This window comes from Fringilla coelebs (genome assembly GCF_963513975.1).
Source record: "Fringilla coelebs genome assembly, chromosome: 18".
NCBI classification, from domain to species: domain Eukaryota; kingdom Metazoa; phylum Chordata; class Aves; order Passeriformes; family Fringillidae; genus Fringilla; species Fringilla coelebs.
The window spans coordinates 4718217-4744841 of record NC_140044.1 but is presented as its reverse complement, the minus strand read 5'-3'; the positions used below and the strand labels follow the sequence as shown (position 1 = coordinate 4744841).

Genomic DNA, 26625 nt, shown 5'->3' with positions numbered 1-26625 from the left:
TAATGGTATTTTGGTGCTGGATAAAGCTGCCCACCATCTAAAGGCACAAATGGATGGAGTGTGGGACCCAGAGGAAATGCTGTCATCTCCATCTTCCCCTCCTGGCTCTGGGGCAGCTGCAAGTGATTGTTACTAAGGAAACTTGCTTCAAAACCACTAACAGCAACATCAGCTCCATGCAGAGATGTTACTATTTTCAAAGAAATCTGGTTGCTAATTAAAGGAGTGTCAGAATTTCCTGGCTGGAAGGTCGTTTTATGGAATTCCAGAGGCTGGTCAAAGGTTGAGCTGTACCTGGCATGTTTTCAGAGGTAGGGAAGATAAGGGATCTGCGTGCCTGGAGACCAGTGTGAGCATCAAGGCTGGTGTTTCACCTCTTTTCTCCATGAAGAAGGGAAGAAAATGTCTGAAGTGGCTGAGAGCATAGAGGTTTTTATTCATCTGACTGATAATAGGAGCTAAATAAAGGCTTTGAAAAAAACCATTTCTCTTGCAATATTGGTTGGGCAGAACTGCACTGGAACTAAACATGGAATGAAAAGTCTGGCTTTTCTGCCAGCTCTATTTTTAGAGCTACTGCTCCATCTTTGCATCTGAGTTTTCTCAGCAGATGCACTGGAAACAGGCAATTTGCTGTTATTTTTTCTGGCCAGGCTGTGATCATCTGCAAGATAAGAATGTTGGATGGAGGGGCAGGGGACTCACCAGACTGGACAAAAATCCCCCTGAATACCAGGACATGGGTCTTGTTCCAGGTTTGGGGTCGCTGTGGTCACAGACTCCTGAATATTTTCTGTGCTCCATTAGGAATGACCCTTAGGGGAGTGGTTGTGCAGTGCTGGCTGGTTTATTTGTGTCTCAAGACTGTGGTCCCAACTGGAACAAAATTCAGCAGCAGTAACAGCAGTGCTGGAGATGGATTTGGGTATGGAGAGAGGAATTGTGTTTGGCTTTGAGAGCAGATATCTGCCTTGTCTTTCAGCTGAGGTATTGCAGATGATCCAGACATATCCAGCAGGAACCCTGAGGTTCTTGTGCTTTGCTGTGGAAAGCAGGAATGGGAGATAAAAGCTGTGCTAGCCCTGGGCTTGGACATCTGAGCCTGCCAGTGGGGCTGGGACTGGCCTTTCAGAGGGCTCCCAGCAGCAGGGACGCTGTTTTATCAGCAGTGCCCAGTGTGTGTGTGTGTCTCCCACGACTCAGAATGCTCTGAAACCATCCCTGCCTCCTTCTTTCAGCAGGAGAGGACTCAGAGGGGTCCAGAGCCCGTGCCTGCCCAACCCTGCCCTGCCCCATTTGCACCTGAGCTTGCAACCAGCAGCACTGGGGTTTGCTCTGGCTGTTGTTTTTACTTCGTGAATCACTGAGCCCGAGGCTTGGTTTTGTGTCAGATTTCACTGTTTGGGCAAAAGCTGCCCCAATTTGCTTGCATGGTAATCCATGCTCTCCAGAGGGAGGGGACTTCTGAGAACCAGAAACTGTGAGGAGTTGGACTCCAGCACATATAATTGGGAGCACTCTGTTCCAGCATAACAAAGAGCAGGACCCCCTAGGAATTCCGTGGGATTTACTGGCAGTAAATTCATTATTGGTTTTGCACAAAGAAAGGCAGAAGAGAGGGGTGCACCTCACATTTCTCAGTTTGTGTTTGTGGTTGCTGTTCATGCAGAGCAGAGAACCCCCTGTGCCTGAGGCCTGAACATGTCCAGGTATTTTTTGAGCCACAGGGAATTTTGTGCAGCTACAGGCAGTGCTGGATTCCAGCAGGAGCATTCATTTATTCCCTGTGGAATAAAGCTGGAGGGGGGTTTGGAGCAGAGGGAAGGTGTCACTTCACAGGCTGGTGTTCAGCCCTGTTCCCATGCCAAGAGGCAGATGTTGAGCTGTGAGAACTGGTCCTGCAGAGAAAGCAGCTGCCTGAGCTGGAGCCTCTTGGGCTTCCCTATCAAATACCAGCTCTGCTGAGAGGGTAAGCAGGCAGAAAAAGCTGCTCCTCAAAAAAAGCCTGGTCTTGTATGCCTTGACAGCACGTATGTTGCAGAGGGGAGCTAGGGCAGCACTGAGGTCTGTTTTCCCTCAGCTTTTGAAAAGGATGCCTGTTTCCCCCTTGGCTGGGCTTGAAAGTCTTTTGGCAGCAGAGAACTGAGTTGGGTGACTGCTTTGGTTTCTTTGTTCTGGATGGCACCAGTCCTTAGCAGTGCAAGCCCTGAGAGTGGTGACAAATCCCACCCTCCTGCCCATTCCCAGCTGGAGAACAGCCTCTGACCCCCTGTGCTTTATCCTCATGTGGATTTCCCAGCTGGATCTGACTCATTCCTGCCTGAGCATCTCTCTCAAGCCCCCTTAGCCTACACCCAGGTGTGTTTCCAGGTGCCACCAGCCTGCAGTGGGAACCACACCAATCCCCCTGGTAAGTGGGGGAGAGGCTGCCCCAGAGCCAGAGGAGCATTTGAGAGTCTCCTGAGGAGGTTTTTGCCTGAATGTCCTGCTGAGGGGGGAACTGAGCTGGTGCCAGTCCTCAGGGCCACCCACATCTCCTTGCTCCATCTCTGCACATCAGCAGATGCCTTGTCTGACTAACCCCAGCAAGATCTGTGCTTTATAGATGGCTTGGTAAATTTAAATTCTTCTTTCTTGTTTCTTCTGCCCTTTGCTTGCCCAATCTGTGGCTTGTCAGGGCTGTTTTGGAGGCATGTTATTATTAATGAGTGTCCTCTGGCTTGGTGATGTGTGTGGCCAGGGCAGGGCTGGGGTGCTGGCTGCTGTTCTGGCTCCTGCATGGCTGAGATGGGCACGGAGCCGTCCTCCTCCTCCCCTTGCAGAAATGTCCCTCTGGATACTTGTCAGTCTTCAGGGGGGTGTATGCTCATACAGCCCCAGCTCTGCATGAGGAGGGACTCCTGGGCTATAAATCTCCGCTTTTCAAGCACTAAACTCCCTTTTGGGTTGTTTTTGACATTAGGAATTTCCTCTGATAAGAGAACTTTATTTGCCTTTAAATATCACTTTGTGACAGGATGATGGAGGGGGGATTCTTGGAGCGAGCCTGTGCCAGCCGGGGAAGGGAAATTCTGCTGGGGCTTTTGTTTCTCTCTAGCACTGACATTGGAGCTCTTTAAAGACTAGGTTTATTTTATACTTGGCAGGAGTGTGTGTGCACATGTCAGTGTCCAGACAAATGGGAGCAGCCCCGTGTTGGAGCTGTGCTGGAGCCAAGTGGGTCTCCTGCTCTCCCCTCCCCGTGGCACCTGGGGAAGAGGAGCTGTGCTGGGGTTTTTCTGGAACAGGTTTCCAAAAAAAGGTTGTGTTGGTGAAGCAGGGCTGGTGTGTGGAATGCCTTAAAGAAACGAAAAGAAGGATTTTGTGGTACTGTCTGCAAGGTGCAGTTGGATGTTCCCTGGCTGTCACCTGTTACCCCACAAAGAGCCCAAAAGCCAAGTCCCCAGGGCAGCATTGTAGCTGGCTTGTAGTGCAGCCTGCTCAGGCTAAGCCTGAGGTGTTTCCCAGCACAGCCTGTAGCCACAAAGTCTGAGCTGTGTTTGCATTCAGGGGGAGCTGAGCTCCCTAATCTGGCTCTCTGCAGCAGCCGTGTCGTATCACCATCCCTTTAGATACGGAGGATTTCGCTCCACAGGCTGCCTGTGAGCTGCAGAGTGCCAGCTCATTCATTCCACTTGGATCCCAAGAAGTTCTCTCAGCTTTTCAGGATGCCTCAAGCAGCCAACTAACTCTGTGTTCTTTCTTTCAGCTCTTCCATGTGGCATATGTCCTGATCAAGTTTGCCAATTCCCCTCGTCCTGACCTCTGGGTGCTGGAGCGATCGACTGATTTTGGCCTCACCTATGAGCCCTGGCAGTATTTTGCCTGTGAGTATGACAGGGGGCTGCAGCTCAGTGCCAGGGAGTGAGGCTGTGCTGAAGATAACTCTGTGCAAATACAGGGTTGGGTGTGGAGCTGGTCCTGTGTCACTGCTGTGGTGCAGCACATGTCTTCTGTTTCATCTGCCCAATTAGGCTGCAAGAGTTAAAGGTTAAATGTTCCTCAGGGCAAGAGAATTATTTTACTCTCTGGTACTAAATGTATTTTTTAAAGTATTGTCATGACACGTAGGGAGTGCCAAAGCTGGCACCAGTGTCTGCAGTTGGGTGTTGTTGCTCTAGGCCTGAAGGTGAGATTTCTTACCTCCCCCCTGCCCTCCTCTTTCAGTCTCTTCCCTGTACCATCCCAGTCTGTATTTCAGCTCCTCCAGAAGCCAAGCAGCAGCTCACTTCCAAGTGGCTGCTATCACAGAGAAGTCTGGATGCAGAAAACATTCCCTTGTGCTTATCAGTACCGGAGATTGGATCCAGCCTGTGCAGGGCAGGGAACTGCTGTCCTGCTGCTGTGCAAGGTGGGATCACAGACAGCTGGCTGGAAGGGAGACCCAGCCTGTGCATTTGGCTTCCCAATTCTCTGATTAAAACCTTAAGAAACAGCTGGTTCTACAAAACTCTTCTCCCAGAGGGTCTGTGGGGTAGCCGGATACGAGGAACTTGTTAACCACCAGCTCCTCCCAGAAGCAGCAGCGGTAATTGGGAGAAGATGTTAAGATCTACAGCCAGAGCTTAAAACCTGGCAAGAGAGGACTTGGGAGCACTCAGAGGCCTTGCCCTGGGCTGTCCCTAAAGGCTCATATTTCTGGCTTACCTGTCAGGCTGTGCTTTGGATTTCTGGCCTCTTCTTATGCAAGAAGGAGCCACAGACGTATTACCCTGTGTTGCCTTAGCGTGGTAGCTGCTCTCTGGGGCGGATGTTTTTCTCTCTGCTTTGTGCTAGTGGGGAATTACTGCTGTCAAATTCCTGCTTTGCTTTTTTCTGTCATCTCTGAGAATTTCTCTGCCAGCTCTGAAGCCTCTCTTGGGGCCCATTACAGTTGTGTTCCTGCATGGTCTGGAGCTGCTCTGGGAGCTTTTGCCCCGCTGGTGTGTTCCTGTGTGTAGTGGCAGTGCTGCAACATCTGGAGTCCCCTTCCCTCCCAAAACATCAGGCCCTGTTACCCCTCCCCTGGAGAAGGGAGATGTGGTGACACAGCCCAATGGAAAATTCCCATGGAAATTAAGAGGTGGCTGCTCCAAAACCTGCCAGATTTGCAAGCACAAGCAGTCCTCTGCAGAGGTTTGTTTTTATCATAGGGAATTCTGTAGGTGGTCCAATAAACCTCTGCCAGGTCAGTACCAGGGTTAAAAGCAGCTGGCAGAAATGCAGAGCAGCCAGTGAGCCTTGCCGGGGCGGCGCTGGCGCTGCCCAGCCTGGCTCGGCGCTGTCCCTCCAGCCGCCCATCCATCGCAGGAGCTGCCCGGGTGCTTTCGGGCACCTCTCCTCTCTCTGCTCCCACAGAGTGGGACTGAGGGCCTGGGCGCGCCCGGGTGTGCACAGGTGTGCCTGGGTGTGCCCGAGTGTGCATGAGTGTGAGTGAGTGTGCAAGAGTGTGCGTAAGTGTGCCCGAGTGTGCACGAGTGTGAGCGAGTGTGCATGAGTGTGCCTGGGTGTGTACGAGTGTGACTGAGTGTGCCCAGGTGCGCGCAAGTGTGACACAGTGTGACCGAGCGTGCATGAGTGTGCCCGAGTGTGCCTGGGTGTGTGCGAGTATGACACAGTGTGACTGAGTGTGTCCAGGTGTGTCTGAGTGTGTGCAGGTGTGCTTGAGTGTGCCCAGGTGTTCCCAAGTGTGTCTGGGTGTGCGCGAGCATGCCCCAGTGTGTCTGAGAGTGAGCGAGTGTGCAAGGGTGTGCGCGAGTGTGCGCCAGTGTCCCCGGGTGTGCTTGAGAGTGCCCGAGTGTGCGAGGGCATGCCTGAGTGTGCCAGGGTGTGCCCGAGTGTTCCTGAGTGTGCCCGAGTGTGCCCGAGTGTTCCTGAGTGTTCCCGGGTGTGCCCGAGTGTGCCCAGGTGTGCCCGAGTGTTCCTGAGTGTGCCCGGGTGTGCCCGAGTGTTCCTGAGTGTGCCCGAGTGTTCCTGAGTGTGCCCGGGTGTTCCCGAGCGTGGCTGCTGGGTGAGGCTCTGTCCCAGTCCGTTTCCTTGGAGCCCCGCTGGGGTTCAGGGCCATGGGTTGCTCTGGTTTAGCTCAGAACGCCCGGCTTCTGGCTCACGTGGCTGTGCAGATTTTGCAATAACTGGAGGAGTTCTTTGGTTTTCCTGAGTAGCTCCTTGGGCTGAGCGTCCTGTCTGCATGCAGCCCTGGCAGTGCTCTGGAAATCAATCATCTCGAGCCAGTGGTGACAGGTTCCTTGCCTGGGGCTTTAAGAATAAATTGCCTTTAAAAAAGCACCTGGTGAAGCAAACCTTGGCAGCCAGAGACCTGATGTTAAATATTTCCACATCTTCCTGTGGATGCAACCGAGCTCTTGCTGTTGCCAAAACAGTGTTTCCCAGAGCAAGGCCACTTTCTGGAGACAAGGTGTGGATGGGTGCAAGCCAAAGGTGAAGGCAGGGAGGCAGAAATTCTCTGCTCCACCTCTGCTGTTCCTTCAGCCCGGCTCAGCCTACCCGTGCAGCACATGGAGTGGAGGACCTGCCTTCTGGAGGCACACTGAGACAGATTTTGGGAGATTATTCCCATGGATTGGGTTAACATTTCCCCTTCAGTTTCCTGTGTGATCTGAGCAGCTCTGGCAGGAACAGGAGATTGTGTTGGCCGCCTTTTCTTCCTTTTTCTCCCCATGGAAGCACCCTCATGAGCATTGCAGTGACAGTCACTTCAGCAGGCTCTGCTGTGAGCTCCTGGCACAGGTGAAAAGGGAGTGGGAAGGAGTAGCAGCCTCTGTCCAGGCTTTTCCTGAGGGAACAGTCCCCGAGAGTAGCAGGTTTCTGCATGGGTAGATGGAAGTGCTCGCCACCCTGCAGAGTCAGGCCCTGAGCTGCCCCAGCAGTGGTTTGGCTGGCTCTGCCAGAACAGGGATGTCACACATCTGGGGACAGGGGTGCTGGACTTGCAGGAGCAGTTGTACTGGGAAGCCAGGCCATTCCTGTAGCTGCAAGGACAGTGTTGGCATTCAGTGTCCCCAAAGCAGGTCACCAAGCCAGCAGAGTGGCTGCCTGCTGATGCCTGCTCCCTGACTTTATCCAGCCTTGCATTGCCACTTAGTGGAAGGAGCCCTCCTTTGCTGTCCCCAAGGAGTGCTTCTGTGTGGCTTTGGCATTTCTGGTTTGTGGCTGTGGTTTAAGAGCAGAGTTCAGAGTGAGGTGTGAGGAGGAGACCTGCAGTATTTGGGAGAGGAGAGCAATGGCTTGCAGGATGTCTGCTTGTCCACCCTGCCTGGGGGGAGACGTCCCAGCAGTGACCGTGGCTGCTCCTGGTGTGGGTTCTGTGCTGCCTTCAGGACTGACCCAGGTTTAGGAGCCACGTGAAATGATGGTGCAGCTCCCAAACCAGGAGCAGAGCCCTGGCAGCAAAAACCCTTCTGCAGTTCAGTGGAAGCAGTGTAGCAAATCCACTGCCAGCAAGGCAGCAGATTGAGGCCAGAGTAAGATCTCAGGCCGGTTAAACTGTGAGCTTGGTGCCAGAATTGGGTGGGTTTCTCTGCAGGTGGTGGCAGTAGGTGCAGTGGCTATTCTGACCTTCCTCATTTACTGCAGGGAGGTGATCTGGGGAGTTCCCTGCCTGTTAGAGTGACACTCTCCCTTAGTGGAGGACATGGAGCCATGACAGAGTTAATGACACAAAGCAATCTCTGTGTGGTAAATGCTTAACAGAGCTTGCACACCCATCTCTCCTGTGGTCAGCGTGGGAAAATCCACAGAGGGCTGGGAATTGTTCCTTTTCTCTGACTGCTCCCATCTCTGGCTGATGAACAGCTTCCAAGAGGGACTGCATTGAGAAGTTTGGCCAGCACACTGTGGACCGGATCACCAGGGATGACCACGCCATCTGCACCACAGAGTACTCCCGGATCGTGCCTTTGGAAAATGGGGAGGTGAGCCTGGAAATGTGCCTCTCTCCATCCCCTGGGGTGTCCAGGGTTCTCAGGGGCTCTTGGCACTCCTGTTCATGGGCTCCATATCAATTTTCGGATACCACTCGTAAGTATTCAGTTCAACCAAATGAGATTGACAGAGAGCTGATCCAGTCATCTGGGGAGAGATTGATTGTAGGGATGTGCTCCTTGCTGATGGAGTGACAAAACTATATTTTGTCTCCTTAGAAAGGAAAGTTTCTTTCCTCAATTAGTGAAAAAGATACCTTTTAGGACTTGGGGGGCTTCACCTCAAACTTAAGGCTAGCCAATTGGACAGGAGCCAAAAAGTCTCGCCTGATCAATGTACTAGAAAAAAAGAACAAAGAAACTAATTGCTTTTTTGAGGTATTTTACTAGGAGCAAGAACCTCTTCCACGTGGTTCAGTTTTTCTCTGTGAAGAGTTTTGTTATTTTGCATGTTATTAAAACTTTTTTGTTTCTAACACTGCCACAGAAGCCATCCTGCTGATTTTATGCCTTCTAAGGCAGCTGAGCTATCTTGGGTGTGGAATAGATCTCCAGGAGCTTGTGAGACTTGGCTCGAGGAGACCCCTATTTCAGTTGATTTCCTCCCACCCCAGAGGGTTACACAGATTTGTTCTCACACATTCCCAGAGTGGTGTGGGGTGGAACCACCCAGTTCCAGCTCGCTGCCATGAGCAGATACCCCTTCCTCTAGGGCAGTGGAAGTCCAACCTGGCCTTTTCCCTCCTGCCTTGCACAGATTGTTGTCTCTCTGGTGAACGGGCGCCCAGGAGCCATGAACTTCTCCTACTCCCCTCTCCTGCGGAATTTCACCAAAGCCACCAACATCCGCCTGCGCTTCCTGCAGACCAACACTCTGCTGGGCCACCTGATGGGCAAAGCTCTGAGGGACCCCACGGTCACCAGGAGGGTAAGGCAGGCCCTGACACCTCGTGCTGGGAGTGGAACTCTTGGAGGGCTGTGCAAGCCACCTCTGGGAGGGGACACCTGTGGGGATTTTCTCTCGGTCTCGCACCGCCTGAAGCTGAAGGCATCTGCAGCAGATGCTGCTGTGGCTGGAGCTGGAGAAGACCCCGACAATGTGGAACTGGGAGACACCTCTTGGTGTCACATGTGGCTTTCTGGCTGTGCTGGGAGCCCCCACTCATGGCTGATGGGCTCTGTTGGAGGTGGTGGATCTTACCACAGGCAGATCCTGCAGCCTGCAGTGTCACTGTAAGGGAAATATCCCAACACGTCGTTTTACTGGGTAAAGCCCTGCTGGATCTTGAGTAGAAAGGTTTTGAATCTGGTTTGTAAAAATAGTAATGGCCAACTTTTCTTGTGCTTTGCAGTACTACTACAGCATCAAGGATATCAGCATCGGAGGGCGCTGCGTGTGCCACGGCCACGCCGACGTCTGCGATGCCAAAGACCCCAGCGACCCTTACAGGTACCTTCTGCAAATCCCAGCCCTGGGGGAAAGCATTTGAGCTGCTATTCTAAGGGTGAAAGATGATACCAGTGTTAGTTGTGTCCTGTTCTGAGCTTGTGGTGGTGCCATCACTGCTGCCTGTGCCTCTGCCTCGAGAAAGCAGCAGAAACTGCTCTAGATGAAGTAGCAAAAATCACACTTTTTGTCAGACTGTTTTTCAGCCAGATCAGCTCCCTGGTTGAGTTTCCCTGTCTACAACTTTGCCATCCCGCTGGAGCAGAGTGTGAGAATGAGAAGGAGGGATACTGATGTAGAACTGGGAGGTTTCCCATCAAAGTCTGGGATCATTTCTGGTCTTGAGCAGAGGAGTCTCCTGCTTCCCATGTGGCTTCTTAAGCATTGGGGCAGTGCTCTCATAAATAAATGGTCTCCCATGAAACCAGAGGGTGCTTCCCATTTCTGCTCATAAGAACCATAGATTGGTTGTGTACATATCTGAAGAACTCTTGCAAAAGAACAGGAGTGTGTAAAGAAGTTACAATTTGGCTAGTGGAACTTCCCATCTGCCTTGGCAACTTGGAATGCCAAAGAGCTGCTTCAGACCATGGAAGCGTTGCTTTCAGCCATCTGTTTGCAGCTTGAATGTTGCCTTTATGAAAGGGGTGGGTAGATTCAGCTGGATGAGGGGAGCTTGTATTTCTTTCTCATTAGGATCATGTAGAACTTTTGGATCATCTAAAATAAAATTCCAGTGAATCCCAGCCAAGGTTAAAGCTGTTAAGTATTAAAACAAAGATGTATTGGTAAGCAAGCCTGCCTGAGTGTGCCAAACTGTCTGACAAAAGGAAGTTCATAAATATTTGAATGTACAGTTCTTGTTTTTTAGATATTGGTGTTGCTGGATGCAAAGTGCACCTGTGTGCTGGGGCAAAAGGCTTCATGGGGACAAGTGATTCTTTAACAGGGAAATGCCAGAACCTTTCTTGGGTGTATCAATGGCTTGGGGCTCTCCAAGAAGGGAGGGAAGGTTGAACAAGGAGAGATATGTTGGATATCCTTGTTCAGTGCCACTTCTGCTTGCAACCATCTCTTTCTCCCAAAATTTCTGTTCTCTGCTCTCATTTTGGATGCATTTGGCATCTTCACTCTTGGCCCCAGCCTGTTGTCTGATGTTGCAGCACATGTTGGTAAGCAGCTGTTGCATTTCACCCAGAGCAGATCACGCTGGCCTGAGGGAGGAAACATTTCCTACTTGTGTACTTTGTACAGTCAGAACATAACAGCTGTAAGTCCTTTGGGATACAGCAGGAAAAAGTGCTGGATAAATAGGTCTTCTCATGGCATTGCTGTACCCTTTAGCAAGCCCAGGAGCACGGGCAAGTCAGCAGAAATCTGATCCTTTCAGTTGAGAAAATGAGTAATTGATGAAATGCTGTGGGAGCAGCTGTGTCCAGCCCTCCCACTGGAGTGGGCACTGCTGGGCAGGATCCCAGCCCTCCTGCCCTGACACAGCACAGAGCCAGCTTGGGGATGTCTGTCATGCCACATCACCTGGGGCTCAGATGCACTGTCCCCTTGGGGCACAGGCCCAGCTTCCAGAAACTCATCATGTCTTCAGCAGTCTGTGTGTGTGCCCTCTGCACATGTCCTGCCTCTTCACAATCTGATGTGTGACAGCAGCTGGACAAGGAAATGCAGATAAAGGGATGTGGATTGGCCTGGCCCTATTAAAAATCCCACAGTCTCAGCCTGGGGGGAGGTCTCTGCTGTTCATTTTAACTTCTCTCTTCTGCACATCCCCGTGTTTCTTGTGCCTGTTGCTCAGAAAGGCAGGATGAGCACTTTGATAGAGGTGAGGTGAGCTGGAAATGTCGGCAAAGACTTCAGGACGTGATGAAGCATGTCCATGAGCTGACTTCCTGGCCATCAGTGATAACATTTGTGCAGCTTTGGAAAGTTTGTGTGAAATGCCAAGCTACAGAGGCTGCACATCCAGCTGTTGAGCTGGCAGCAGATGTGAGCCCTGTTTGCAGGGACCTGTGGGCAGGTACACCCTCCTCAAGGCCCCCTGCTCTTCTCACAGCTTTCTCTCTTTGCTGAGTTGGAGTGGGCTGAATGAAGCAGAGGGCAGGAATGTTCTCCTGCCTTAAGGTGAGCACCAGCAGGACGAGGCACAGCCCTTTCTCCTGGCAATCCCTTGGAGCAGTGAGATCAGAATCACCAGGAACCTGGCTTGGAGAACCCAGACAAGAGTTGTGTGCTAACAGACTGAGTGAGCTCAGGAGAACCCTACAAGGGTTCTGTATCTGCCTGGTAAGAGCAGCTGTTTCTGTAGCTTCACTGCCCTGTCACAGGTGCCACAAGCAGGAGAGGAGACAGCCAGGCTCCTTCTGTGCCTGGTGCTAAGGTAAGCACCAAGACAGCAGCAGCCTGGCTGGTCAGAAGCACATCCCCAGATGAAGGATGCTTTCCCACTGCTGCATCCCGAGCTCCAGCTTCCCCTTGCCCATTTGGAAAGCAAAGCACCGTGTTTGCCAGCAGATCTGTGCCATCTGTCAGTCTCTTTTTGCAGGTGTTTTTTTCTCACTACAGTCAGAAACAGAGGAAGGGGCTTTTTTTCCCCTTGATTGTTCTCCTCAGATGTCCCAGCCAAATTCAGATGCTGTAGTGTTTGTGCTGCTCTCAGTTCTGCCACAGCTGCTCACTGGAAACTGTTTAGTCTCTGCTGTTGAGCACCAATTCCAGCGGGAGGGCTGTGGTTTCATTCCTTACAGAGGATGACCAGCAAATATGTGCTGTGTGGACACAGCCGCTCCCTCTTCTCCCTTGTATATACTCAGTCAATGAAACATGTAAATATTGTGGTTTATGCACATTTGTCTGTAATTCATTAGCAGCACAGACTCGGCACAAGGTGCAGTAAAGCTCTAATAGCTGAGCTCTCTCAGAGGTCATCGCTAACTCTGGACAGCAGAGACTAAATAAATACCTCCTTCTCCCTCTGAAATGAGCAGCTTTACTCATGCAGTGCCATCTTCTTGCATTCTGGGAACTGAACCAGTTCTTTTCAAACATCTTGAGTCTTAAGGAGCCTGGGGTGTGTGGCTGGAGCCACGTCCTCCAGTCAGGGATATTAACACTGCTCAGCAGGCTTATAGTTCGCTGACTCAGTGACCATCTTTCTCCACACACATGTACATGGATCTTAATCTTGATCTCCAGCTGCTGCTGTGGAAAAAACAATAAAATTTTGTTTCCTTGAAAGTGCTGAGCAGTGGTCAGCCAGGTGAGAGGTGTGTGGGTGGCTGCATTCCGGGGACACGGCCAAGGTCTGCCTCTCGTTGAGACTCCCCCGTGGGTCTGCAAAACCCTTGAAGAACGAAGTTTCTGAGGGATGTTTCAGGGCTGTTTTCTGCCCTGTAAGCTCCAGCCAGGGGTTCAGTTTCATGCCTGGACTCTGCCAGCTACAGGCCAGCCTGTGGATGTGGGCAGGGATGGGGCATGGTTAGTGCTAGAGAACTGACTGCAGCCAAGTGTGCCGCGGCATCTGCCAGGGAAGGGCTGGGAGCAGCACTGGCACCTTCTGCCTCTCAACCCCTCTGCCTGAAGCAAACATGCTGAGTGTGGATCCTGCTTGTATTCCCCCAAACTTTCAGAAAATCCCTTTATTTTCATTAAAATGAGGTCACTGGTGCTGCTGCCTCTATCTGGCAATTGGCTATACATAGACTTGCAGGTCCCACGTCTTAAAATTACATGTAGGTGGAAACCGTGGCACTCAGCTCACTGCAGAGTGTCTGCACTCCTACACTTCACCCTGAATGACTGCTCCTTTTGTTTCTAACGTTTTAAAAGAATTACATTTATTTTTAAACACACTGCTTTTGAATGGAAAAGCATTGGAGGAGGGAGGGATGGGAGTGGCAGGCTGGCCCTGAGGGGAAATGAGTAATTGCACAGATAAAAGCTGGAACATGCTGTATTATCCATAAGTCTAATACAACAGAAAGCATTTGTGTTGGATGGGAATGGCCCTGTGCTAAGTGGAGGCTTTGGGGCTGATGTCACTGACGTTAATGAATCACCCTGGTGGGGCAGGGATGAATGCAGTGGGTGCCTGTCCAGATTCCTTCACCCAGCACAGCCCTGCCTGGAAAGCAGGAGGTGCAGTGCACAGGGAGTGTGGGGCCAGCATCTACTGAAATTCTTAATTCAAATTTCGTGCCCTCTTCCCTGCAGCACAGGTGTGCCTGGAGGAACAGACAGCACCTGAGTGGCCCCATCCCTCTCCAGGCTCTGGGCTATCATTTTTTCCTTTCATGCTGCCCCTGCACAGTGGTGGGGACATCTTTGTGTCCCTGCACCACGCTGCACTCTCTCAAATAATCATCTTCAGCTCGGTTTCTACCACTGCCACCTCCAACCATTTCACATTTTATTCTCTGCAGAGCTGGCTAGGCAGTGGCAGTTTTTTCTCTTATCCTTTTCTCCCTGTGAAGAAAAAGAGTGATGGTGGAGGAGAAGAAAGGGAGAGAGTGCAGCTGGAATAGCAAAGTTTGGCTCAGAAAAAAAAAAATCAATTAAAAAGTTGGCCTTAGAAGCCTCTTTTCCAGAATATTTGGATTAGAATATATAATTGGGACCACTTGTTCTTGCACCAGATCAGCGACAGCGATACACAGCAGGGTCACACAGCAGCTCTCCATCCCACTCATCCCTGTCATCACCCCAACCTTGTCTGTGCCCTGTTGCTGTCCCTGCAGGCTGCAGTGTGACTGCCAGCACAACACCTGTGGTGGCTCCTGTGACCGCTGCTGCCCTGGCTACAACCAGTTCCCCTGGAAGCCTGCCACCGCCGACAGCGCCAACGAGTGCCAGCGTGAGTGGGGCTGGGGCCAGTCTGCAGACAGCCCCCACAGGGGGAGGGATGGGAGTCTGACTCCATGCTCTTAGAAGGCTAATTTTTTATTTTATGATATTAGATTATGTTACAGAATACTATACTAAAGAATAGAGAAACTATACAGACAGAAGGCTTAGCAAGAACGATAATGAAAACTTGTGACTCTCTTCCACAGTCCTGACACAGCTGGCTGTGATTGGTTATTAAGTAAAAACAATTCACATGAAACCAATCAAACAACCACCTGTTGGATAAACAATCTCCAGACCACGTTCCAAGGCAGCAAAACACAGGGAGAAGCCATCAGACAGTTATTGTTTTCATTTTTCTCTGAGGCTTCTCAGCTTCCCTGGAGAAGAAATCCTGGTGAAGGGATTTTTCCGAAAATGTGATGGTGACAGGGCTGGGCTTTCCCTTCTGCCAGGCAGAGCCCCGTGCCCTGCTGCAGAGCAGCTGCTCACTGCTCTGCTGGGGCTGGTGCTGAGTGGCACTGGGTGAGCTGGGGGCAGTGACACAGCAGGGAGGACTCTGCCCAGCGGGTGTTGGTGCTCAGGTGAGGCTCACGCAGGGTGGTCTCTGAGGTCTGCGTGGGGCTTTGGCTCTGCTTGCCTTCCAGCTCCTCCAGTGTGTCCAAGGGTTCGTGCAGGCCAGTCTTGTTGCTCAGTTCTGTCTGCAGGATGAATTAGCTCTGGATGTGTTTGCATACAGGACATTTTTATGTGTCTAGAGAAACCTTTGGTCAGTGCCGACAGTGGAATTTCTGCTGCGCTGGGAGTGCAGAGCACAGAGCTGCAGCACGTGGTGTCTTAGAAACACAGGGTGGCAAAAGATCCTAAATCCTGGGAGTTCCTAAAGCCCCCTCACCTGGTGCTGGGTTCTACAGCTCACCTCTATCCAGGGTGGGATAAAAGAGGCAAGAATGTTGCTCTCTAAACCAGGCTAGTTGAGGCCCCGCAGTGTGGTGATTTTTCTTTCTCGTCCATACACGCCTGCACATACTTCACTTGTGATTTTGTGCCCGCTGCACTCTCCAGACTTTGTGAAGGAGTTGCTGCTTCTGTGCTTTTGAACTGAAAGACTTCAGAGAGCTTGGGAGATCATGTAATCCCCCAGATGCATTCAGGCATCTTTCCTCACTGAAAAGCAACCTCTCAAACCCAGGAGGGAGAGTTGACATCTTAAGATGCAGCTGCTGACGGAAGGACCTCTGAGGACGGGTGGTTGAGCTCCCCTCTCTTTGTGTTCCAGCCTGCAATTGCAATGGCCATGCCTATGACTGCTACTACGACCCAGAGGTGGAGCGACACAAAGCCAGCAGGAGCCGTGAGGACAAGTTTGAAGGGGGAGGTGTTTGTATTGACTGCCAGGTAGGTCTGAAGAACTGCTCTGGAAAAGGCTTTTGCAAATGTTTTTGTTTGTTTCTGCTGTCAGCCTGGAGTTCAGCCTCCTGGGACCTGTCCACCAAGCCAGTCTGTTATCTAAATTAGGTCTCTGCCTGGAAATTTAGTCTCTTTGCTGTGGATTAAAGGAGTGTGCACCAGTAATGAGAACAGCACTTGGGTTTCTAGCTGTTAGTACCCTGGTAGTACCACTACCTCCTAAAGCTTTAGTTTGCTGAGACACCAGAATTGGGAGGGACAGGTTGCTACCCAGCACATTGTGTAATCCCTACCTAATTCACAGTGCTCTGGCATCTCCCTGGATGTCTCTCTGCTCACCAAAATGCCAGTCTTCAGTCTCTGTGAAAGTCTCTTTCAGTCTCTTCCTTTCCCAAGGTGACAGTGACTGAGACTCAGTTAATTCATGCACTGTCATGAGATTTGTGGCTGTGCTTCCTTGCTGGGAGGAAACAGGTTGCTCCTATCCTTCAAGCACAAAATGGTCAGGACATATTACCATCTGAAAGAAGTGAAATGGGCTCAAGGTCAGATATGAACCTGAAACTCACACTGTGTTTATGGGAGGATCCAGTTGGCAGGAAGTGTTTTGCTCCCAAGTCGGTGTATGTGGAATTTTGAGCAGGTTTGGGTCTTCGGTGTGCTGCTGTTCCTGAGCTGCTTCCTCTGTAACCTGGAGCTGTTAGTAAATCTGGCAGATGAATGTGACTCCTGCAGGCAGAGGAAATGATGCCTCTCCAACCCACTGTCTTTCAGCACCACACCACCGGCATCAATTGTGAGAGGTGCATCCCTGGCTACTATCGATCCCCCGACCACCCCCTCGACTCTCCTTATGTTTGCTACCGTGAGTGTGAGCTGCTCTGCAGTGACATCCTGCTGGCCTTGGTGACGCTGGTCAGGGCACCCTGGAGGGTTGGGCTGGGCGGTTTTCCTGTCTGAGGCCTCACTCAGTGCCACTTGTCCCTCTCTGCAGGCTGTAACTGTGAGTCTGACTTCACCGATGGCACCTGCGAGGACCTCACGGGGCGCTGCTACTGCAAACCCAACTACACCGGGGAGCACTGCCACGCCTGTGCCGAGGGCTACCTCAACTTCCCCCACTGCTACCGTGAGTGGGGCTGCACACTGCTGTGGGAAGGGCCAGCAGCTCCGGCTCTGGTTCTTGGGATGTCCTTTCCCCATGCCACATGGCACTCCTGTCCCATGAGGAGTTCTTTCAGGTGGCCACAAGTCCACGTTTGGTTTGGGTGGGAGCTGCAGCAGAGCTGAGCTGCTCTGAACACAGAGCCAACAGGAGCTTCCCATTTGGCTGGAGTTTCATCTCCCACTTTCTTACAAAAGACAGGCTAAAAAGAGCCTGTGGGACATCTGTGCTTTGTTCCGTGTTCCACATTTTTATTCGGCCTGTTCAGCTTTGGGACTGTCAAGTCCCTGATATTCCATCAGGATTTCTCTGTGTGTGTGTGCTGACATGTCCAATGTGTCTTTTTCTGCACAGCCATTCCAGCTTTCTCTCACAACAGTACTGGAGAACAAGTGCTTCCTGCAGGACAGATAATAAGTAAGCAGTGCAATTTTCCTTGATGCTTTGGCAATGCTGTCATTTCTGTTACACCCCCCAACCAGTGCAAGATCAGGTCTTCAGCTTACTGGGCACATATGTTGTATGGGGCAGCCCTGAGTGGTTTTAAGAGAGTACAACCAGCAGCTGAGCTGGAGGGAAAGGAAGTTTTGTGATCCCCTTTTTACAGATGTGGAAGCTCTAGGCTAGAGTGACAGTGTGATTTTTTTTTCTGGGGTCCAGCCACGTGGGGATGTCCCTTTTGCCCTCCCTGTGAGGAACCTCCCCCAAAGGTCGTGGAGGGGCTGTGGCTGAGCTGGGAGCTCTGCTGTGGGCACCTCTGAAGGGTCGTGCACAGGCTGCCACTCGCTCTGTGTCACTTCCTCTGTTGTTCAGAAAGCTCATCCATGCTCTCATCCCTGCTCCCCTCCACCTCCCTCCTCTCTCATGCTCAGTTCATCTACTCCCTTGTGCTTTTTTCTGTCTCTTTTCCCACCGAATCCTCCCCTGTCTCATGCTCCCCAGCAGTCTCCAGATAACCTTTTCCTTCCTTCTGATATTCTGAAGTCTGTATCTTCCAGACAGGTTTTTTCTTTCCTGAGCTGGAATTTCTCACTTCCCTTCTCATTTCCTCACCTTCCTCTCCCTCTGTTTTTTGGATGATGTTTGTCCTTGCCTCTCCCAGCCCAGCACCCCACGCCACTGCTGTTGGTGACAGCAGGGCTGGCTCAGAGCCTTGGCACTGCCTGCCTGGAACACCCTGCCCTGGAAGTGGAAGGTCTTGGGTGCAGCTGAGCATGGAGTGACCAGAGAGAAAGCCTGATTAGCCCAAGGCTGTGGTTATTCCCACACAGCCCTGACTCAGCTCTGCCTGGGCTTGTGGAAGCAGCATTTGCCTGCCCTGTGTGTTGCCCTGCTGCCCACCCTGCACACCATCGTGGGGCTGAGCCCTCCCAGCCACCCCGGCAGCCAGGCGTGGGTGGTTCAAACATTCCTATCTGATAGGAAGGGTATGGAAGCAAATGCCTGAGCATTTGAGCTGCCTCAGGGCAGCTCCTGCCGTGTCCTTGTGGGACCTCAGAGCTGGACTGACAGCCGTGTGTGGTGTGTGTTGTGTGTCCCATCCAGACTGCGACTGCTACGCGGGTGGGACGGAAGGCAACGCCTGTCGGAAGGACCCCCGGGTGGGGGTGTGTGTGTGCAAACCCAACTTCCAGGGCACACACTGTGACCAGTGTGCCCCAGGCCACTACGGGCCCAGCTGCCAGCGTGAGTACCCGGCGGGCAGCGTCCCCAGGCTCGCCCTGCTGGGCTTCTCCTTGTTCTCCACCCGTGCTGGGGAGGAGGAATTCCACAGCTCTGCTTCCAAGTGATAAATTCCCATGACTTCTGCACTTTTGCTGTTGTTTTCCACCCAGCCCTGACCCTCCAGCATCCTCCCAAGCTGTGGGGGACTCTGGAGGAATTTGCTATGGGCCAGGCATGCTTGCTGTCAGCTCTGTTCCCCATGCTTTCTCCAGCAATTGCTCTTCTACCCCAGAGGAACAGATGCTCTGGTTCCTTTCCTGGGAAGGCTAAGGACAAAAAATCCTGCTGATTTACTAATGCTCTTGTTGCTTTGCAGCCTGCCAGTGCTCTGGCCCTGGTCAGTACGATGGCACCTGTGACAGCGACACGGGGCAGTGTCTGTGCCGGACGGGCTTTGAAGGGCACTCGTGTGACCAGTGTGCTCCAGGCTACTTCAACTACCCTCTGTGCCAGTGTGAGTATCTGTCCTTCGTGGGGACACAGCCAGGGTCCTCTGGCAGGGGACTGAAGGGCTGGAAGGGGGTTTTGGAGAATATGTGCCATGGGCAGAGACTGATGGTTTGAATGCTTAAAGCACCTGATGTGCCTTAGTACCTGATGCCTGTGTGAGAGCCCCAGGAAAAAGGCATTTTGCCATGAGCTCTGCCCCATGCTCCCAGCTCAGGGGGTGTTCTGTGTGTTGCAGTGTGTGGCTGCAGTGCTGTGGGGACGCTGCCAGGAGGCTGTGACTCTGCTGGGAATTGTTTCTGCAGAGCTGAGTTTGCTGGGCCACGCTGTGAGCAATGCAGCCCTGGCTACCACTCCTACCCCCACTGCTATGGTAAGCACCTGAACCTTCAGCTCCTGCTGCTCTAAAGAACATAGCTGTTCTTGCAAGACTTTGGTGTTTCTCAGTATCAAATCCATGTGGTTTGCACTGTGAATTTGGCAGGCTTGTTTTGGGGGTCATGGATCATAGCAAAGCCTGGAAGACAGAGCAGTGTTTATCAGTCACACTTCCTCATCACAACCCTTCTGTGACCTGGTGTCGCAGCTCCTGCCCTTATTGTGTGTGTCATTTTAGAGCATTAGCCTACTAAACTGCTGGGGAACATTGAATGGGATGTAAAGACCCCTCAGTGCATTTTCCTGGTATGGCGGTGAAAATACTGCACAATTTGCCAAGGGATTAAGAAATTAATATTTTCTGATGGAAGTGGCTGATTCCTGGGGTCTGAATGATGGTTCAGACCAGCAGTGCTTGGTCACAGCTCACAGGGATCATCTGAGTCCTGCTCTTACAGCTTGCTCCTGCGATTCCCGGGGTGCAGTGGACAACAACTGCAGCCCAGCGGGGCAGTGCCGATGCCACGGGAACTTTGCAGGACACACCTGCAACCAGTGTGCCCTGGGCTTCTATGGATTCCCCAGCTGCACACGTGAGTAACACCTTCCTGCTCTCTACAAACACTGAGAGGAGGCTGTAGCCAGGCCGAGGTCAGGCTCCTCTGCCAAGTAACTAGACAAGAGGAGATGGCCCCACGTCGCACCCTGGGAGGTTTAGGTTGGGTATTAAGAAAAATTTGTTCACCAAAAGTTGTCAAGGCTGCCCAGGGCAGTGGTGGAGTCACCACCATAGGGAGGATTTAAAAATCGTGTAGATGGTGGCACTTGGGGACATGGTTTGGTGGTGGGCTTGGCAGTGCTGGGGGAACAGTTGGGTGATGATCCTAGAGGTCTTCTCCAACCTTAATGATTCTCTGCTCCCATCCATTTCCCTGGGAACTGCATCACTCCTGGACTATTGCTGCTGGTCCCTGTGGCGGGTGTCTGCAGCCCCAAATCCTCTGACCAGCCCTCCCCAGCTCTGAGCAGTGTCCCCACCTTCCTCCCTGTCAGCAGTCCCGACTGGAAGCCAGATGTACTCATGTCTCCCAGCAAGAATTTACTGCTCATTAAAAAGTAATCCGTGATACAATTTCCGTGAAGCAACAAAAGAGCATCATCACCCTCTTGCACAGTACTAAATGTGGACTCCTGAGCCTTGCCAGCTGGCAGAACTCTCCTCCCAAATGCTGATGCCGGCAGTATGCCTTTGAAGAGGCTGGAGGCAGAGATGAAATGGTCTCACAGGAGTTCAGTAGTCACTTTTTTTTTGGTCTCACAAAGCCATAGCCAGATTGCAGAGCTGTAGAAAACCCACAGCAAGGAAAGAAAAGAACCACCTGATTTTTATATTTTTTTCAAAATCTGTGGTTTCCTGAGTAGTCTTCAGCTGTTAGCCAGTGTGGGGGTGTCAGCCTGGAATGTCTCCTTTGGCAGGGGTTTGAGGTGTGCTGGCTGGGCAAGGAGGGCATGGGCAGCTCCTGGCAGCTTGCTGACCTTTCCTGGGATAGGGCAGTGGGATCTCTGTGCATTCATGGGCAGCAGGTCCTGCAGAAGCTGTGCGACCATTGCCCTGCCCTCACCCTGCTGCCCATGTCTGACATCCACAGGGCAGACCCTGGTGGCCAAATGCTGCTCTGGAGTGTTTGGGATTTTGTAGGGTCTGGTATGTCACTGCAACTGACTTTTGGGGGATGAGATCACACTCCTTCTCAACCAAAACTCTTCCCTGCCTCTGAAGTACACATAAACGTATGTGAATGGCTGTGATAAACATTGAGACTCCTATTGTTTTTCCTAAAAGCTAGGGCGGTTTTGACAAAAAGCAAAGAATGAGAATTTTTTTATAATCCATGTCTGGCTGCTTTTGGTGAAGGTCAGGCAGACAAAAGAGGCTGTTGCTGGGGAGCCCTGAATGCCCCTCCAGCAGCTCTCTCCCCTCTCTTGCAGCCTGCCAGTGCTCCCGGGAGGGCTCCCTGCACGGCACCTGCGAGCAGGACACGGGGCAGTGCAGCTGCCGGCCCGGGGTGACGGGGCTGCGCTGTGACACCTGCCAGCCTGGCGCCTACGGCTTCCCCCACTGCCAAGGTAGCCCCTTTCCCTCATCTCTGACACACTCTTGGGGGCTGGTAAATGCATTTAGCATCCCCCAGAAGCTTTGCAAGGGGAGAAGTAACCCCAGTTAGGGACAGCTAAGGGGTGGGCTGGCGCTATAAATCTGTTTTCCACCCCTCTTTTCTAGTGGGCTCCTGTAACCCAGCAGGGCTGGAGACTGCAGATCCCTCGCTGGCCCCAGTGAGTATGAAATGAACCTACCACAACCCCTGCAGGTCATTCTATATGATCTACTTTATCTCTTTTTGGACCAAGTCCTTCCTTAAGCTCAGCCAGAGCAGCAGACCCCACGTTCAACCACTGTGCTGCAAATTCTCACCTGCTCTTTTCTCCCCCTGCCTTTCCCCAGGGCTCCTGTGCATGTCGGGCATACGTGGAAGGCCCAGCTTGTGACAGATGCAAGCCTGGATACTGGAACCTGACTCCAGAGAACCCCTATGGCTGCCTGAGTAAGGAAATGGCATTTGCACAGCCCACAAAAGTCCCCTCCATGGTGCAGGAGCCAAACCCAAGCCAGTGAGCACCATCCCTGGAGGATTGGAAGTGATGGCCTTCCTTCCATCTTCACCCAGAAGTGATGTGTCAAAGCTGGAGTCCTCTGGGTAACCCTCATGTGGAAAGGGGAAAGGCCAGAGCCTGGAGCTTTTGCTTGGGATGAAGCATAGGGCTCATACAATGAGTTATGCCATTCTCAGCCCTCCCCACAGACACCTGATTTTTCATGGCCAACTCTGCAGAAAAGGCAAACATCTTTGGTAGCTGTGTCCTCAAAAGTAGCTGTCCAAAATGAAATCTGAGCCCTTGTGCAGGGCTACCTTCTACCTGACCAGTTCCTGGCTCCTCCTACCCCAGCCAGTGTCCTCTGGTGTGGTGGGTGCTGACCCCATCAGGTTTCTGCTCAGGGGCTGATTGACCTTCTGGCTTTCTTGTTCATCTCCCTCTCCTCAGGCTGCAAGTGTGACACCAAGGGCACCGTCAGTGGAATCACAGAGTGCCGGCAGGTGGGTTTGTTCTCTGCTTCCAGGCTCCTCTCAGTGTGCTGTGTTGGGAGTGTTCAGCTCTGTCTGTCCCAGCAGCTGCTGGAGAGGCCCCAGCACTGAGCTCTCAGCGCTTGCACCACAATCTGGGCTTGCATGAGAATGTGGGATTAAGACCTGTCATAAATTAGGCACCTAAATATTTCTGTGTCTGTCCCAGGATGCCTGGATTTTTGTTTGCCTGCATTGTTGGGTAATTTAAGTTATCTGGCCCTTATCTGGCCCACCCACACGCAGGAAGCCGTGTGAAGCATGAATCTCAATCTGCTGCTTCTGCAGTGTCTCAGACCAGAACCCAAATAACTGAGGAACAGCTTAGCCATGACAAGCAACAGGAAGGAATGTGTTTCCATGCCTGCTTCTCTCCCAGGGCGATGGGCAGTGTTTCTGCAAAGCCAACGTGTGTGGGAAGCTCTGCTCAGCCTGCAAGGATGGCTACTTCAACATGGAGAACGCAAATTACTTTGGCTGCCAAGGTGAGCCCCTTCTGTGAGGTGTTTGGGGAGTGAGGGGGCCACAAGAACTGACCCCACTGCACAGACTGACTGGTTGGTGACCTTGGAGAAAAGGGGCAGGAGATGTCCCACCTTCTGTTTTGGGTCATCATTTTTGGGGTGATGCAGTTAAGTGCTTTAAGGGTACAGTGGTAGTGCTGGGTTGATGGTTGGAATTCGATGATCTTGGTTCTGTGATTCTGTGCCACAGCCCAGAGCATGGGCTGGGAATTACTGCAGCTCTGGAGACCTGAGGTTGTGCTTTTCCACTACTGAGCACAGGTCTGTCAGGCTGGGGAGCAAACAGCCAGGTGAGGTACCCCTTTGGGCACCAGAAACTGCTGTGTTTGTACCACTGGTCACATCCTTGCAGCAATGCCCCTTCTTTCTGCTGGGAGAGGGTGGGCATGGATACATGGGGTCGGCCACTCTGCACCATGTCCATGGGAAGAGGTAAAGGAGGAGATGCCACTCTTCACCATGTCCATGGGTTAGAGGTGAAGGAGGAGATGCCACTCTCCCCTGTGTCCATGGGAAGAGGTGAAGGAGGAGATCCCACTCTTCACCATGTCCATGGGAAGAGGTAAAGGAGGAGATCCCACTCTCCCCTGTGTCCATGGGAAGAGGTGAAGGAGGGGATCCCACTCTCTGCTGTGTCCATGGGAAGAGGTGAAGGAGGAGATCCCACTCTGCACCATGTCCATGGGAAGAGGTGAAGGAGGAGATGGGCTGCTCTGAGCCATCCCAGGCAGCGCTGGCAGGGCTGGTGGCAGGACTGCAGCTCCCGGCCGTGAGGGTTTGCAGACCTTGTTCCATCACCGCCTGGAAATAGCTCTGCGCTGAGGTGGAAGAAGAGTCCATCCAAGTGGGGCCGGGGCCAAATATGAAAACGGATACAATGGAATAAAAATAGTGGTCCCAGGCTGCCCGCCCGCTGGGGATGTGCCTTTGATTAGCGACCAGGAGCTCGTTAGCCCGGCGGGAATGTAAACAGGCGCTTCCTGCCCGCAGGCTGCCGGTGCGATGTCGGCGGCGCCCTGGGGCCGTCCTGCGAGGCGCGGAGCGGAGCCTGCCGCTGCCGGCAGAGCACACGCGGTCCCACCTGCACACAGTAAGCTGCACCTTGGCATGCTCTGCCTCCCGCGGTGTCCTCTGCCACCGCGTGGATGGGGACCTCAGCGCCCGGGCTGCTGTCACATCAGCCTGGCAGAGGTGTCCTTGCTGCTCCCTCCCGTAGCCCCGCAGGTGATGGTGCTCCCTCTTTTCCCCAGACCAGCACGGGACCATTATTTCCCTGACCTTCACCACCTGAAATTCGAGCTGGAGGAAGGCACCACGCCATCGGGCCGGGCTGTGCGCTTTGGCTACAACCCCTTGGAGTTTGAGGGCTTCAGCTGGCGAGGCTATGCACAGATGTCCTCCATCCAGGTACGCTGGGGGCTGCAGCCCAGCCCGGCTCCCCACGGGGAGGATGTGGCCGGTGGAGGACTGATGTGCTTTTGGCACACATCTTTCACCCCAAGTGCTCCTGAAACCCCCCGAGTCACAGGATGGCCAAGATAAACAGCACAGTGTATATATAGTCTGTTTGTGCAGATACTTCCTGTAGTGCTGGGGGTGGCATAGACTGATGAGGGGAAAGATCCTAAAGTGGGAATCCCGTGACATCCTAATCTATTTAGACAAAGGTGGCAGCATGGTGATTACTTACAGGGATGTCTATAAACACTGTCTCTCTGTTTCCTTGTTCCTCTTTCAACTGGCTCTGCTCTTTCCTATGCATAACCTTTCCTCCCTTTTCCAAAAATAAGTATCTTCTCCTCAGCTGCCATGTTCAGCTTGGACCTCTTGTTACCCTTCAGCCTTTGCCCTTGCTGTTAGCTGGTTTGCTGTAACAATGGTTTTTGCTAACCTGGAGTTGTGTAAGCCCTAGAAGTGAAGCTGTTTCTTCTCTTGACTCTTTTTCTCTCCTTGGTGATTTCTTCTGCATGGCCTCTGCGAAGTGTGTGCACGTGTGGGGATGGAGTACAGGGCAGTGATTCTCTGACAGTCTTGTTCCATGTAAGATGCTCCTTACTCTGGTGCATGTACTTTCAGTTTTCTTCACATTTTTGTGCTTAGGTGAAATAACAGAGGGGCTGTTTCCCACTGAATTTTAGGTAGGAACTAAGCAGTGATCTCCTGTGGGGCTCCCTTGAGAAAATCCCAACCTAAAAGCTAAGGATGGAGCTCATGCTCAAGCTGATAGCTGCAATGTTGCATACAGCATGGGTGTTTGAGCTAGAAAAGGACCTTGATAGAAGGGCTGACACCTGGCTTTTGGCTGGCAGGTCTCACCTGTAATTTGTTATCATCAAAACCCTTCCAATGTGCTCTCCATGGGAAAATGGTGTGTAACTGGAGCTTGGGAGAGCACATCCCTCATTAGAAGTCTCCCTGGGCAGGAGGTTATTTAAGCCTAGGATCTCTTTGAAACTGGTCAAACTTGAGCATCTCCTTAGCCAGGGTCTTGCCAAGCAGTGCCCAGGCAGGGGAGAGCAGATGTGCTATGAGTTGTGTGGTCCATTAGCCCTGCTGGTCCTTAGCACTGCACATTGCTGAGGATGAGGCACCAGCTCAATCCCCAGCCTGTCCTGTGGGCAGCTGTGCAGAGCCCCATAAATACAAGGGCAGGAGTTTGGTACCTGGTGGCTGGTTGCAGCGCACTAACCCCAAAAGCAGCGCACTGACAACAACAGCAACAAGTTCCCATAACCTTTCCCATGTAATTGTGTGTGCCCCAGGATAGGTGATCCACCCTGCTGTGCCACAGCACCCTCCAGGTGTGATCCCAGCCTTCCCACCCCCTTCCACAGGCAGGCTGCTCCCTCGGTGTCCCCAGAGTGTCCCCAAAGCGAGGCACAGTGTCACGGGGTGCCGTGAGCAGTAGGGTCCGTGTGCTTGTCTCCTGCTCGCGCTGTGGCATGCTGCTTTGGGGGCAGAGAGCCGAGGGCTGCGCTTGGGCTGGCACTGAGGGTGGTGGAGGTAACTCAAGGTGTGCTCTGCTTCTCTCCCCTCTCTCTCTCCCACCAGCCCAAGGTAGTGGTGACTGTCAATGTGACCTCCCCCGACCTCTTCCGCCTCGTCTTCCGCTACGTCAGCCGGGGGCCCGCCAGTGTGGAAGGGAGGGTCTCGGTCCTTGAGGAAGGAAAGTTTAATGTTTGTGCCAACTGTAAGTGCATTTTTCACTTCTAGACTAACTCAGAGCATCCCACGCTGCGACACTGCTCCTCTGCCCCTTCTCCTGCCCCCAGGTGTGTCCGTCCCGAGTGTGCCCGTGTCAGGCGGCCGGCCAGAGCCGTGCCTGGGCTGGAAGGGAGGGGGAAGCCAGGCAGGCAGGCAGGTAGGGCAGGCGGGTCAGGCCCTCCCCAGAGTGGGTGGGCACTCAGGAGCTGCCCCCCCAGTGATGTGTGCCCCGTGTGCTCTTTTGCTTTTTGCAGAATAAAATCAGAGTCACTGTAGACGTGAAGGAGGCAGAGCTCTATCTGTTCCATGTCATCCTGAGGTATATTAA

The 26625-nt window shown here is 52.5% G+C and overlaps 1 protein-coding gene across 1 annotated transcript in view; it reads left to right on the top strand.

The window, feature by feature from the left end:
• Positions 1-26625, top strand: part of LAMA5 (laminin subunit alpha 5) — an 85843-nt gene that overhangs the window by 30251 nt on the left and 28967 nt on the right. Inside the window, exons 3-23 of the mRNA XM_084218044.1 lie at positions 3749-3866; positions 7831-7949; positions 8716-8886; positions 9311-9408; positions 14154-14269; positions 15542-15660; positions 16447-16537; positions 16667-16801; positions 17192-17254; positions 18383-18523; positions 18879-19016; positions 19248-19382; positions 19846-19980; positions 21377-21514; positions 21669-21721; positions 21891-21990; positions 22490-22542; positions 22949-23054; positions 24084-24183; positions 24344-24500; positions 26145-26283. Of these exons, the coding sequence (XP_084074170.1) occupies positions 3749-3866; positions 7831-7949; positions 8716-8886; positions 9311-9408; positions 14154-14269; positions 15542-15660; positions 16447-16537; positions 16667-16801; positions 17192-17254; positions 18383-18523; positions 18879-19016; positions 19248-19382; positions 19846-19980; positions 21377-21514; positions 21669-21721; positions 21891-21990; positions 22490-22542; positions 22949-23054; positions 24084-24183; positions 24344-24500; positions 26145-26283 (2425 nt within the window). The remainder of the gene's footprint in view (positions 1-3748; positions 3867-7830; positions 7950-8715; positions 8887-9310; positions 9409-14153; positions 14270-15541; positions 15661-16446; positions 16538-16666; positions 16802-17191; positions 17255-18382; positions 18524-18878; positions 19017-19247; positions 19383-19845; positions 19981-21376; positions 21515-21668; positions 21722-21890; positions 21991-22489; positions 22543-22948; positions 23055-24083; positions 24184-24343; positions 24501-26144; positions 26284-26625) is intronic.